Source organism: Nicotiana sylvestris, chromosome 7, assembly GCF_000393655.2.
Source record: "Nicotiana sylvestris chromosome 7, ASM39365v2, whole genome shotgun sequence".
Lineage (NCBI taxonomy): Eukaryota > Viridiplantae > Streptophyta > Magnoliopsida > Solanales > Solanaceae > Nicotiana > Nicotiana sylvestris.
The window spans coordinates 173,848,608-173,863,970 of NC_091063.1; the positions used below are offsets into that span (position 1 = coordinate 173,848,608).

General features: G+C 35.3%; 1 protein-coding gene across 3 annotated transcripts; it reads right to left on the reverse strand.

Moving 5' to 3' along the window:
- Positions 1–1,843: 1,843 nt before the first annotated feature.
- LOC104247373 (mitochondrial fission protein ELM1-like) lies at positions 1,844–9,467 on the reverse strand. 3 transcript variants are annotated; one of them, XR_011401180.1, is made up of 12 exons: positions 9,167–9,467; positions 7,812–7,977; positions 7,657–7,723; positions 5,612–5,708; positions 4,843–4,992; positions 4,621–4,747; positions 4,173–4,285; positions 4,039–4,102; positions 3,236–3,329; positions 3,038–3,146; positions 2,798–2,882; positions 2,521–2,607 (listed from the first exon to the last, which is right to left on the reverse strand). XR_011401180.1 is itself a non-coding variant. In XM_009803364.2 (11 exons), exons 1-11 carry the CDS (start codon positions 9,275–9,277, stop codon positions 2,506–2,508), a joined length of 1,200 nt encoding a protein of 399 aa, XP_009801666.1. In that variant the 5' UTR covers positions 9,278–9,460; the 3' UTR covers positions 1,844–2,505. The 3 variants fall into 3 exon arrangements, 2 of the variants coding, with proteins under 2 accessions (XP_009801666.1, XP_009801667.1); XM_009803364.2 differs by lacking the exon at positions 2,798–2,882 and having other exon boundaries at positions 1,844–2,607; positions 9,167–9,460; XM_009803365.2 differs by lacking the exons at positions 2,521–2,607; positions 2,798–2,882 and having other exon boundaries at positions 3,039–3,129; positions 9,167–9,463.
- Positions 9,468–15,363: the final 5,896 nt, after the last annotated feature.

A 15,363-nucleotide genomic window follows, 5' to 3' on the forward strand; every position in this document is an offset into this window, starting at 1 on the left:
AAAATTTTAAGGGCATAAAAGTTTATCAAAATTTGGAGGATATTTTAGTCATTCAACATTTATCATAAATTATTCGTGCTTTTATAATAACTAATCTCTATGTTCGCACGTTGTAAGAATATCTTGTATCAAATATTACCAAAAGCTACTGTCAATAACAAGAATAAAAATTATATTGGATAGATCCCTTGATATTAGGGCAATAAATTCCTTCCCCAATTGAAATTCATGTCTCTTGGATGAATCTTTCATCTGATACAATTCTTCCACTAATAACGCTTATGTCCTTTTTTCATCGCATTTATTTGAATTTATGTAGAATATCAAAATGTTGATCAATAATTTTTTTAAACTAAAAGTAAGAGTGAGGAGCTTATACTAATATTTAAAACTCATTTCCTCAACAAAATAGGTTAGAGATTGATTCATTATTACACTGGCCGTGGTGTCATATTCGAGCCTATAGGTGAAATACTGCATGGAACTTCACAAACTATTGTTTGAGGTAAGACCCCTTGTGGTGAGACCTGTGGTGCGAGTCGATTATAAGCAAGAAAAAATAATACAATACGCAATATTTCATACAAAAACTATAAAATAAATAAGAAAAATTTATTAGACACAAGAATATGGAATCATTAAGATACATATATTACCATATACGCCAAAGCATAAAAAAATATTGTTGACGCCTCCTTCGATTCTTTCAACTAAATGTCATGGAAAGAACCTTTCACTTGATAACTATGGTATGGACTATACTTTTAGACCAAATATGATTATTATTCTAAAGCTAATTGGAGACCTCAGTAGTCTCCTTGTTTGAATAGCCAATAGAATTCTATTGAGAGTCATGAACCGATAGTCTTAATTTATAAGAACTTGGAGTCTACAAGAATTCAAATACTTTACCTTTTTGGACATTAATCTTAAAGATATAATTTAAATTTTGAAGGGCATAAAAGTCGGTTGCTATTTCAAGGATATTTTTGTCGTTCAACATTTAGCGTGGAACATTCGTGCTTTTATAATAATATAAATATAGAATAGATATAGATAAATTAATTTTCTGAACTCACCTTAAATAAATAAATAAATAAAAGACGACACTCATTATAGTTATGTATGTTGTCCTGTGATGATAATCAAGAGAAATACAAGAATTGCCAAGACTTAACAGGGGCATTTGCATCTATACCCGCTTTTTGTGCCACGTTTTATCTTGTGTCCGGTTTGCAAAAAAAAATTGCAAGCGTACCTGCTTTTTCGCATAACTTCAGCATACGGGACTGAAGTAGCAAAGACAATCACGCAAAACTTCAGCATTCTAGTAGCCGGGCCTGAAGTTCAGCTCTAGAGCTGAAGTTTTTGTTTTGTAACTGCCGAAAGTTTTTGTTTGTAAGTTTCAGCTCTAGAGCTAAAGTTTTTGTGTTGTAACTGGGAAACTTCAGTTGTAGAGCTGAAGTTTTTGTGTTGTAACTGAGAAACTTCAGCTCTAAAGCTGAAGTCTTGAGGCAATCACTACTGTTTTTGGTGTTTCGCGATTGATCAACTAGAAAGAAAAGAGAACTAAATAACTTCAGCTCTAGAGCTGAAGTTTTTATTTTGTAACTGTCGAACTTCAGCTCTAGAGCTGAAATTATTTAATTCTCTTTTCTTTCTAGTGCTTATGTGTTCCAGGTCTTTTCTTTCTTCTTCAGCTTCTGCTTTTTTGTCTTTCATTTCGTAATTTTAGACTCCAGTTATTTCTTGCTTACTGAATTATTAATACTCTTGAATTCAAATTTTATTTTAAACAAGTTCCCTTCTAAACCTACCTGATAAAGATAAAGAACTATCAATATACAAGCGTATTAAGCATAAATTCTTATTATGAGTAGAACAACAACTTCAAAGGTGTTATATTACAGAATACAGATGTACATTTAAAGCAAACATAAATTGTTTCAATGTGTGCTGAGCACCAAAAATAAATACGCACTACATAAAAGGTAAAAGTTAGGAGGAGGAGAAAGGGGGAGGAGGAGAAAGGGGAAGAAGGAGGAGAAAGAGGGCTGAAGTTATTTAAAAAGTGGGTACAAGTTAAAAGTTTTTAAAAAAAAATGGGTATAGGTTAAATGGGGGCGACCAAATAGGGCGCCCCGTGCAATTTTACGAATTTGAGATACAAAAACAAATTAGACTTGGCTGACCTAGAGCAAGCCAATTCTAACAAAAATAACCTAAAATTGGATAGGGTGAAATAGATACACTAACAAGGTGTGGAATTAGGAAATGAAAGAGGATTGGTAATGAATATTTCCCTTGTTTCTCTGGAAGTCTAAGAAGCTGAGAGGCATCCTAAACTGCTACATTAATCCTTTTAAACTATAAGTAAACAATTAAACAGCCAAACGAGCAGAATACATACTTCTCCTGAGGATAGTCAATCAATAAACTTCCTCCCCCTTTCTTTCTTGTTAGCATGTCACTATCAAGGCTTATGCTCCTGGAGTTGAAAACAAATTATGCTGGCAATCTCCAACCACGTTCAGCTAGTGCTTCAATCACTTGGGCAGCAGCCTCCTCAGTATCATTCAGGGGACTGTAGCTCCAACTTTCAGATATCTATAGAATAAGACGACAAGTTATAAGACATAGTCAATACGATAATAACTTTTGATTCCAGGCTGCATGTTCATGCAGGCCTGGTGACAGTGAGCTTAATGCCGTCCATAACTGCTGAATTCACTTGACTTCCAAATGAAAGACGTGCATTAATAGTCCACGTATGGTTGCAGCAAGAAAAGATATTTACCTAAGACACTTGAGATTATGCAATTCCAATTGTATTTCACCACTATATAGTGCTCTGAGTAGTTTTAGAAATTAAATAGTAGTCACTGCCATAAGAATAGGTAAGATATTGCACAGTCATCTTCCAGCAAACCAATATCTATCTATATATGTTTTCTAACCATGCAAAAACTCAAAGAAGCAGAATTAAACTAGAAGTACTATTTTATTTAGCAATATAAATTAATACAGCTCTACTCACATCTTCTTTTCCAGTGAATGGACGAACCACACCTCGATTCTTCAAGGATCGATGGAAGTCTCTGAATTTCCATGTGCATCGCTCAGCACCAACTACATAAACAGGTTTCCTGAACCTTAAACTCTTTAGATGAAATATTCATGTAAAGGAGAACAGAAGGGACATTGAATTTGACAAGATCAACAAAGGCCAACATACCCTGTACTGCAAGCCTCACTTAACATACTAACCGAGTCAGCAGTGATAACAAAAGCATCTGCAAAAGCCAAATGCCCCATATGCGGATTTGGACCTGAAAATTTAATATAAAAAGCTTATATACGTCATGTCGATGGCACAAGTAGGAAATACAACTATAGACACTATTGAGAACAATTATGTGAATTGGGCGAGAGTTGCAGTATCAACCAGATCCCATCTTCGAGGGAAAAAGATTAAAATATCATCTCAGAACATCCCATCTCTTGCTTTATATTCTTGTTAGTCGGGTGCAGTTGTTTCCATACGATAATTTCTTGTTAATATTTCAAACCACACGAAGTGCAATGGAAGATTATTCTGTCAATTGTCTTCCATCTATATATAGGATGAAAGACAAGCAAAAGCCTCTATAAAAAAGATCGACCATGTGGTCCTTCTTCTTTTATGTAGGGCGGGCAGACGAAGAAGAAAGAATGTTATGCAGTTTGTTTGAATGAAAACTACAGAAGCGCATCTGACAGTTTGTTTATTTTTTTTTTTGATAATGACATCTGACAGGGTAATAAACCATGTAAACTTCTTTTTCCTGTGTATCCTTAAATGGCAATTATATCCCCTTCTTTCTGTTGAATCTTTATACAAATTCTGCTGAGGGATAATCAAATTTGACATCAGAACGCCCTTTTGTTTAGCTCAAGCTCAAACTTCTTGTAATGGTTTCCTTCTGCTGCTAATTTTTCTATTAACAAGTTTGTTTTATTATACAGAGGACAGGAAGAAAATCATTGCGTCAGTAGTACCTTCACCGTTCCAAATGTGAACTTTAGGATGATTTCCAAGTTCTTTCCGTATGATATCTGAGACCTGTTAACTACAATATCAACAACCGATCACCAGAACGAAAATGGACAGATAAAACTGATAAATCATATACCTTACAAGGAGTTCTACGAGAAAAAGATACTCTGATGCTCCCACAGGTTGGAATAATATTCAGCAGCAAGGCTGTTAGCTCCAGTGCTAGGTCAGTACCATATCTACAATGACCTAGAAAGAAAGACTCGTGAGCCAAAACAAAAGAAGGAAATTTACAACTTCCTCAACAAGACAATAATAAGAGCGCCATCAATAAGTGGTTTCAAAATACCGAGGAGCAAATGAACTCAAAGAACTTAAAGGGCTAAACTAAAGATGTGTTTTCACAATTATTTCTACGGTAACAGATGAAACCCATTGTGGTTAAAGCACATTCAGAACCTGGTTAGTTTATTTCTTAATGTTTCCACAAGGATTACGGATTGCTAACTCAAACACCAATCGCCCCTTCACACCAAAATAGCAAAGCACAGCAAAGGGGGAAAAAACTGTACTACGCAAATTACCTGCAGGCCCTCCAACATTAACCACAAGCAGAGGTCTCCGTAAAGGTGCTAACTCATCATGCCAAGTGGAAGCTGCATCTTTCAGTGCATTAGAATCAGCTTGATGAAGGGCTCCGACGGTCAGGATCTGCCTCAAAATTCTTTCAGTGAAGATGTCTACAGAATGTAGCGGTAAAGAACTCCCAATTCATGCAAGCAAGAGGTTTCAAGAAATTTTCATACCATGTGTCTCTCGGGAGGTGTGTGAGGTGTTATCAACCTTCGAAGAAGCCAAGGAATTTGCTTTTGTCCCTCTGGTGTCAAAGGATAATAATCATGACGAGGTGTTATCACTAGGTCAAACCTATTTAGACGTGATCTGGGATGTTGAATCTGAAAACATAACACAAGAATTAGCATACTTTCATTTTAATCCTCCTTTGGAACTTCTAAAATGGAAGGAAAACAAATATGAAGGAAATCTCAAACAACATTGGCATGGAGAAAAGCCTTTCAGTATTGATTTTAGAAGTTTATATTTATCTGAATACGAGAAAAAGCCAAAAATATTTATATAGGAGATCACTCGATACATCATCCCTACCGCTCTCCCTCCCTCCTTCCCGCTGTCTTTGTCATGACCAAAGTGCATAGAAAAGATTCAGAAGAACCAAGAGATCTGGTCAATAGTTAAGTAAGAATCTAAGCCTTTAAGTGTCTAAAAGATATTAACAATATCAAGGAATAGAGTCCTAAAAGGAAAAGGACCACTAAAGTGACAATTATACATGGTTGCAATTGGCAAGACCTGACACAACTCTTGAAAGCTTTTCAAAGTTGTAGGACTATCCCAACAAAAATGAGAAGAGTAATGTCAGACGCACTAATAAAATTAGATATTCAGACAAAAATAACGAAGCAGCATTCTGAATTCATCTATCCAAATAGGCAATTCCATCATTGAGTGAAAAAGTGCTGATTTATCATACGACAAAGCTTAGTTTTGTCGAACCTGGACAGCGAAAACATATTCTGGAGCTAACTGTTTTATTGAGCTTGAAATGGAGATAGTATCACGACCTGATGCAACTACTAATGATGGACCATCCCTAAATTTTGAGAAAGTGAAACAGAAATATCAGATGTAATGTTAACATCTAAAAGCAAGATTTGAGCCAGAACTACCTCCTACAAATAAGGAAGTTGTAAACATGCACACGAGAAACCAGTGTTACAGATGCATAAGAACTATTGCAATGGACAAGCATAGATAGTTTGCTCGGTCTCAAGAACAACTACATCCAGCAGAGCCCTTTTTTCAAGTAAGTGTGCATCCTTTGCCTGTTCCCTTTTTTTTGGTTTTAGATTTATATTTTTTTGTTCAACTTTCTTAGCTATTCCTTTATCTCCCATAATTCTGAAAGAGACATTTGGGTTTATTTGGGAGCCAAGTCACTATACCAAGTGTCTTTTATCTTGAAGTAACTTAATAGAAAATACCCAAGCTATCTTAGAATTCTATTTGACTAATAAAGATTTGGAGGCAGAAACAACTATTGTCCCATTTCTAATCCACTGAAATTGCATCAAAAAGAATATTCTAGCAAACAATGCTTGAACTTGAATTCTACAATGCAACTTCCTTTTTTAGATAAAAATTCTATAAACCAACTTCAATCCCTCATGTGAAACTTTTCCTTGATTAGAAAATAAAAAGTTTCACATGAGGGATAGAAACTGGATAATAGAATTTTAATTTAAAATTCAAGGTGATGCTTAAAGATCTTTAAGGAATACTTAAATTTTTCCTCTTCCCCTTCTTACTTCTTTTTTTTTCACCCCCTATTCCTGAAGTTTAGGACAAGTGGGGATATGTAATAAGAGAAGTACAATATCTAAGGAGAGTTTTCTCTTTCCCTCGTTGAGTATGTGTATCTGGGTATGTACCAATTCTGAGCCTTCAACTCTATTATCAAGTCAGACTTATCCCCGGAAAAAAAAAGGAAACTCTATTATTAAGCAGATTATATTACTTCGATTGTAGAAAGTTCAAGTGCTCAAGCCCAACAACAATATTCATTATGTTCAAGCTTAAGATGAAAAGAGTTTCCAAGAATCCCCAAAAAACTGTTCACATCACTGTACATCAGCAGCAAATCTTTCCCACTCCTCCATATTTTCCTCGAAACCATTGTCCATAGCGGATTCAATTTGCCCGATCTAAAAGCCCAATCTATGTTCAGCTTCCGATTCTATAGGATTTAAGATGACGATATCTGCACACCTAACCTCAATAATTGCACTTTCTGGGTGCTATTCTCTAATAACATTTTCATTACATTTTCAAAGCAACAATGACATTCAACAACAAAATAGAAATGATCAAACAATAGGAGAAGTGCTTAAACCAGGTGCCCATATACATATCAATGTGTTTCACAAACAGAAGGCCAAGTTATAGTGCTTAGCTGCTAATAGCAAATGTAGTGTTATTAAAGTCATTGCTATGGTGATGAAGCAATGTGAAGCGAGGAGTCACCCTATGGTGAAACCGTGTGTTACAGCGAAGCATAAGCTTCAAATGATGAGGCGCAATGTAATCCCAGCAAGAAGCAGTAGGTTCTTTAAATCTCAACTTTGAGGAGTTGAATTCATATCAGCATTTTCATGTACGCTTGGATTTTTTTATTGGATGCTGAAACTAGTTATTTTAGTTGTAAGTGGATTACAAAAAGTACTAAGTTCATGTACGCTTGGATTTTTTTATTTATCAGAAAATTGTGCGCTTCACTTCAAAGAAGCGTCCGCTGCACTCTGCTTCTCGCTTTTTGCTTCAAGTCACATAAACTATGTCGTTTTTAAGGCGCTTTTTGCTTTTAAAACAACGAGCAAAGGAACTAGTAATGTGGTCGCTATAGAAAAAATTAAATCCACCCTTTCTGATCAGTTCATTGCTCTGATACTGCTCAGACCAATAGCTTGAAACACATCGTTTGGATCATAGAATGCATTGGAAAGCACATAAAAGAAGCAAATATATATTATAACGATCCATACTTGGCAAATGCTTCACAGGCCAGTGTTGCAATGTGTTTTGCATCAGCTTCTGGGATATCTGAAACAACTGCATCAACACCAGCCAAGCACAATCAGTTGAAATATAATATTACCATTGCTTTAACTATGAGTGAACTTGAAGAAACCCATAGTACCCTGTCTTTCAGCAGGAAGAGGAATCAATCTCTGTCCTCTACCTGCAATTTGAGTCGGAAGTGAATCTTTAGAAATCAACTTTCTGACATTTGCTAACTTTTTGTGGAGAGAAACAGGCAACCACTGAAGTCGCTTGTTAATATCTCCTTGTGGCCTAATAACTCGCTGCACAATAATGAATATAAAACAATTGCAAACACCAGAAACAAATAATGCTAAATTAAATAACCATGCCAAACAGGAACTTCATAAAGTACACAACTAATAGCGCAGTTAATTTTCCTTCAAAATCTGATCCAACAAAGAAAATAGTGCTCTTTTTTTCCACATAACATGGTCCATTTGCAGACATGCTGCAGCAATAGAACCCCTTATTTCCTGTCCTCTGCAAATTCCATTCGACGTACCGTGAAGAATAGAACAATGTTGATTAGACTAGAAATGTACTGCTGCAACTTGCAATCAATAACTCCATAATAATAGTCAACGGGAAAAAAAGGAAATCCATTGATGAAAAGTTTAAGGTGCTTTTTTCAATCAGCGTACACAACTTACAGAATACAAGTACGGACAAAAAGCACTCTGCATGCAAGATATTACTCCAAAGGAAGCATTAATGCTAATTTATAGCCCATTAAAACCTCAATAAACAAGAACAACACTAACATTACTAGCTAAAAATTTCAACTTTTTGGGTGAAAAAACGCTCAAACCCATAACATTAAAAGTATAATGGGTCAATGCTAAGAACCTTAAAGATTGAACTCATAGAGCTTAAATCCAGGATCCCTATGTCTATAGCCCAAAAAAGAAACAAGAACAACACTAACACTAATAGCTAAAAAATTTAACTTTTGGGTGAAGAAACTCTTGAACCCATAACATTAAAAATATAATAGGTCAAATGGCAAGCACCTTAAAAATTAAACTCATAGAGCTTAAAGCCTGGATCTGCCTATGTTTATAGCCAAGAATAAAACAAGAAACAAGAATAACACTAACATTAATAGCTAAAAAAATTAACGTTTTGGATGAAAAAACTCTAGAACCCATAACATTAAAAATATAATGGGTCAATACTAAGAACTTTAAAAATTGAACTCATAGAGCTTAAATCCCGGAAGCGCCTAAGTTTATAGACCATAAAAAGAACAAGACACAAGAACGATACTAACATTAATAGCTAAAAAATTTAACTTATGGGTGAAAAAACTCTCGAACCCACTTCTAACAATGTGTATATCGACACAAACAAAGTTCGCTTTCTATCACACAAAACCCAGTTCTGAATTTCAAAGATACAAACAATTCACTCAATGAGGGAAGTGAAAGACCAAGGGAAAGAGATTCGTACATAGAGTGTTTGACGATGGGACAAGCCCAGAGCTCGAACCAAACCGATGCACTGATTTTCTGCACCCGCCACGCCATTCCCTATTATGAACACTCTGCTAATTGTTCGCATTGGACTCCGATATATGTCAATGTATAGCGCATTTAGTAATTGGATTTGATGGGAGTTTTGAAGATCGATAAGATTGGGAAGGAGGAAGGCCTGAGGTTTTTCCGGGGTTTAGCAGGGGGCTTGAAGTCCTAAACTGCTGACTTTTAAGCGTTTTATAAATTGGATTTGGTTCAGGCTATAATAAGTCGCATTTGCCTAGTAGCGATTCAGTAATTGCGATTTATAAGTCGCATTTCCCGATTTATAGTAGCATTTCGTGGTTGCGACTTACAATGCACATTGAAGATAGTTATCCATAAGTTTGCATTTTATGATTGCTATTTATAAGTCACATTTTTATGCTAATAGGTCACATTCTGTGGTGATTGTGTCACTCATTAGCACTAAATATGTCTAGTCTACATTTAAATTTAAAAATAAAGGAATTCAACCTTTCGAGTATTGGTCGAATGATGCTTGATAGATTGAAAAAAATCAAATAAAGTTAGACCATGTCTCACGTTGTCAAATATAAAAATTTGGAAAAATTATTAACTCTATCTCCTATATTGATTCCCCGATGTCCGTTGATAAACTTAAATGTAAATTCGGCTATATTTATTTGTTTCAAATTCATAATTGCATCTATTTTCTAAAGTTTTGAAATACCATGGTCTATAGGTGTTCGATTACTAATTTTATAAAATCTATTTCTTAATGCTAATATTACGTCTTTTAATATCTAAACTATGTATTTTTTGAACTACATAAAGACTATATATTATATCTTTTTTTCTTCTTTTAATTCACTAGGAGCTCTAATTTATTTTACTGATACGAGCATATTTTGAAGGGAAAAAATTTAAAAGTTATTCTCATCGTATAAAATGTCATTATATCAATAAATAAATGTAAGATGAAAAGAAAAAAGAAAATTAACAAAACTTTAGTTATCACACGCTCTTTGGAATAAAAGCTTTTTACCGGCACAACATTATCCTTGGTCCCACAAAGAACCGTCTACATTGAATAACACCTAACAACATATTACTACAAATTAAATATTAATGATGCTTTTTATGACGCCTTACTCAAAGGCGGTATGTGCGGACTATTCAAAAACATGCAAGGAAATTGGCTGCTTGATTTCTCCAAATGCATGGTGGCAATACCTTGTGGACTACAACTAGATGATGATTGGCGGCTTTTTCTGCCAGAAATTGAAACGGATTCATTTAAGGTTCTTCAACTTTTAGAAAATTCTTATTCTAACATCGTCACTAAATACATGTACCTATTGAGAAGTTGTGGAATGCAATACCTCGACATAATTTCTGGTGGAAATAAGTTGTCAGTCATTATATATTTTCTTCAACTTTTAGAAAATAATTATTCTAACATCGTCACTATATATATGTACCTATTGAAGAAGTTGGGGAATACAATTCCTCGAAATAATTTCAAAGACGACAACAAACTATCAGACTTTTTGTTAAAGCAAGGAACTATTAACGACCCCGAACTATATATATTAGCTCATTTTATAACACTAAGATGATCAACTTCTAGAAAATAATTATCCTAATATCGTCACTAAATACAAGTACCTATTGAAGAAGTTGGGTAATGCAATACCCCGACATAATTTCAGAGATGACAACAGTGTTAGACTTTTGTTAAAGCAAGGAATCGGCAACGATCCCCGAACTATATTAGCTCTTTTTATAACACCTCCAAACTCTATAAAAATATTAGTTAACGCAAACAAAAGGGGATTAGTTACTATTAGAATCATTTCTACTATTGTTTGCAATAACATAGCAAATCCTGATAACCTTAACAGTAACACTTATGGGTTAACTATGGCTGATGAAACTTCTAATGTCTCTACTATGGACCTAACATAGTTTTAGTGTTAATATAATTCTTACTTAAGAAGAAGAAGAAGAAGAAGAAGAAGAAGAAGAAGAAGAAGAAGAAGAAGAAGAAGAAGAAGAAGAAGAAGAAGAAGAAGACTGAAATTTGGTTAACATGCAAAATTCTTCTTTCCCTCCGCTAGCTCATCGAAACATATCTACAAATCAAACAAACAATTCCCGAAAGGGAGTAGCTCCAAGTATTGAATCTTTCATGGCAGAAACTATTCCCTGAACTTTGCATCAAGACTTGGAGGCTCTAGCAACAATGGAGCCTCAACTAAGGAAAAAATCCAACTCAGGCATAGACCATATGAAATTGTCGATGGGAAGTCGGTGGTAAGTTTCACGAAGGAGGAACATGATATGTTAGCAGAGACATGTCGACTCACTATTGTAGGCAAATTCCCAAGAACCAGAACATCTATTGAAAGGGTGCGCCCTGAAATTACTCGAATGATCCCTCTTAAAGGAGCAGTCAAAATAGGTGCGTACAATTTAAAGAATATTTTCATTGACTTTGATTTGGAGGGGTACCATTGAAACATTTATGGAAGGACCTTTCCAATAATTGGTGGAATGCAAATGAAATTGCAAAAGTGGACCACTGATTTCAACCCTGAAGTAGAAACGACTATGGCCCCGGTATGGATTAAACTACCAGATTTACGGTGGTATTTCTTTGAATGGGCAGCTTTATGTAGAATTATGGAGCCAATTTGTATTCCTATTATCACTGACAAGGCAACTCTATCAAAGACTAGACCAACTACTGCAAAAATTAAAGTTGAAATTGATATAACAAGACCTTTACTTCATGAGATTTGGATAGATATTCTCAATGAGAAAGGACAAAAAGAAACCGTTCTTCAAAAAGTGGAATATAAATCTATACTAGAATATTGCAACCACTGCAAAATGCAAGTTCACAGCGACCTTAAGTGTGCAATTCTTCATCCTGAGCTGAGACAAAATGTTAACAAAGCTAACGAGAGGAAGGAGATAGATCCTAGTTAAAAAGAGAAGGAAATGAGAGAACCGGGGGGGGGAATTGTGCTAGTGAAATGCAAGTCGACATTAATCTAAAACAAATGTTAGTAACAAGCTTCAAGATTCAACTTCCATGAATGTGAAAATGTAGAGGATGAGGACGGTTGGACTACTTTGTCTAATGGCCGGGGAATGAAGAAAGGCAAAAATAACAATAGCAATGTTCAGCCCACCATAATGTTAGCTGAAAGTCAGAAGGCCCCAAACAAGCCACAAAATGAGGGCACAGAAATAAATGAATCTTGGCCAATTCCAAGGTCCAATCATTCGAGATGGTTACCTAAGTGAAAGATCATACAAAGAACTCTAACGCCATCGACATCCCTCAAGGCAGTAAAGATAATCATGAAAAGCAACAGAAGTCTGAATCAATAAAGAATGGCAAAAATGAAGAAATCAATCAGAGCATATCAAACAGACTTCAAAAAATGACGTTCACTTCTATGGGAATTGAGAGTATCGATCAGAGGAGACAGAGAAATACTGTGGTGAACAAAGTAGGAAGCCAACCTAAATAAAGAGTTTCTAGGAAAATCAAAATCTCCAAGAAGAACAATTTTGTTGAAAAAGTGAAACATCGTGATGAAATAGAGACAACAAGTAAGAAAAGGATATTTAATAGAGATGATGCTAAGGAAGACAAAGCCAAGCTCACAGATCAAGATCAAGGATTAGATCTTAGTGATAGTGTAGAAGGTCAGAAGATGTTGAATCTTGAAATGTGGAAGCTTTCTAAACCTCCAGATCCGGAGATACATCCCAACATAGAGGAAGATCTAAAGAAGGGAAAGGATCAGACTAGCAATGCAGATCTTATTCATCTCCCTAACGTTATAAATTTTTTTCCATGAAAGTCGATATAAGGAACGAGACCCACAAATCAGAGGAAGAAGACAAAGAGAAGGTAAATGATGATTATTCTCATTATGAGACAGAATCTGAGGAAGAAGTTGAGGAAACTCAATTCCAACCTAGGAAGGAGTCTATCTCAGACAGTGAATTAGAAAATTCAAAAAGTGGACATACTACATTGCATGAAGATGTGGATATGGAAATAAGTGAAGACCATCATACCTTAGCAAACAACAATAATCTATCCCCAATAGAGATTTACATTGGAAAACAGAGGGTTTAATTCTATGAAGAACAATGCCAACTGAAGGAAAACATAGCTCTATCACCTTTTGTCAACAATGATTAACACAATCTCTTGGAATATAAGGAGCGTTAACTCCCAAAGTGCTTTTGAATGACTCAAGACTCTTAAAAATCAATACAAGGTTAGTTTTATTGGACTGCAAGAACCTTTTGTGAATGCAGACCAAATAGAAAGATACATGAGACAAATTAGGATTCATGGTTGTCACTCAATGTTAATAACAAAATATGACTTTTTGGTCCAATGATTTTGAAGTTGACATAGTGACTGACTCTGAGCAACAGGTCACGTGCAGACTACATCACATAATTTCAACTACAGTGCTTCATATTACAACTATTTACGTATAATGTAGAACTTTGTTAAGAAAAGATTTATTGGGGTGAGCTAAATGTTATGTATAATGTTCTGGGAGGCCCCTTGGCTATCATGGGCGATTTTAATGTTATAGCTGATCCTGACGAGAAAAATGAGGGAACACCTTATAGAATTGATAAAAGTTGACTTTATTTCTTGTATGAGAGATTGTGGTATGCAAGATGCTGGCTTTACTGGAAACATTTTTACATGGAGTAATAATAGAGGTGCCCCTAATACTGTTTGGAAGAGGCTAGACAGGTTTCTGCATAATTGTGAATAGTTTGATCAGTATAGCAAAACCATTGTCACTCATTTGGCAAGAGCCTATTCTGACCATTCCCCAATGCTCATTCAATTTGGTAATGACAATGAGAGCAATATTAAGTACTTTAAATTTCTAAACTTCTGGACTGAACATGCTGAATTTCAGGATGTGGTAAAAAATATCTGGGAAGAGGAATATCTAGGAAATCCTATGTGGACCCTGCATCAGAAGCTTAAGAAGGTTTCTACTAGATTAAGTTCTTGGTCACGTGAAACGCATGGGGATATCTTTGAGGATCCTAAAAGACTGGAAAAAGAAATTGAAGTCCTTGAACAACTGCTGGTGGAAGACAATAATGAGGGTAATCGAATCAATCTTAATAAAGCCAAGGCTGAGTATACTCAATATCTGAAGCTTCAAGACAACATCCTGAGGCAGAAAGCCAGAGTAGACTGGCTGACTGATGGAGACTCTAATACTTCTTATTTCCATGGGGTTATTAAAGATAGAAGAAGAAGGTTGAGCATCAATAAAATTCAGAATGAATATAACCAATGGGTGAAGGACACTAAAGAAGTCTCCGAAGTTGCAATTAGATATTTTAAAGGCATTTTTTGCCATACTCCGGAGTACAATGATTTTTATGATCTGGAAAGTGTTGTTCCTATGGTCTCAGTAGATAACAATCAGTTTTTAGAGAACATGCCCTTTGAAGAAGAAATGAAGGAGTGTGTTTTCTCCATGAATCCTAATAGTGCTCCAGGTCCTGATGGTTACACAGTTAAGTTTTTCCAAGCCACTTGGACCTTTATAGGTTCTGATATGACTAGAGCCATAAAAGTTTTTTTTTGTGGAGCTACTATTCCTAAATACTTTACGCATACATGCATAGTGATGCTTTCGAAGGTCAATTCACCACAATACTTCACTGATATAAGACCTATTAGTCTATGTAATATTATTAGCAAAATTTTTGCTAAACTAATGAGCTCTAGACTAAATAAAGTGCTTCCTAATCTTATCAATAGGAACCAGAGTGGGTTTGTAAAAGGAAGGTCCATTACTGAAAATATTCATTTCAAGAGATTATTCAAGAAATTGGCAAGCCAAGTACCAATGGTAATGTGGTTATGAAATTAGATATAGCCAAAGCCTATGATAGAGTTTCATGGCCATATTTATGTATTTTAATGAGGAAGGTGGGGGTTTAAGGAAAAGCGGATTGATATGATCTTCAGGCACATATCATGAAACTGGTATTCTTTGATAGTCAATGGTACAAGGCATGGGTTCTTTAAATCAGATAGAGGTCTTTGACAAGGGGATCCTTTATCTCCATCTCTCTTTGTTCTATCTG

Coding starts and splice junctions, on each gene's coding strand:
- LOC104247373 (XM_009803364.2), bottom strand. CDS start 9,277: ATGCGAACAATTAGCAGAGTGTTCATAATAGGGAATGGCGTGGCGGGT. Junction 7,724..7,811: donor TCTTCCTGCTGAAAGACAGG/GTACTATGGGTT, acceptor GTGTTGATGCAG/TTGTTTCAGATATCCCAGAA. Junction 4,103..4,172: donor CTCGTAGAACTCCTTGTAAG/GTATATGATTTA, acceptor TGTAGTTAACAG/GTCTCAGATATCATACGGAA.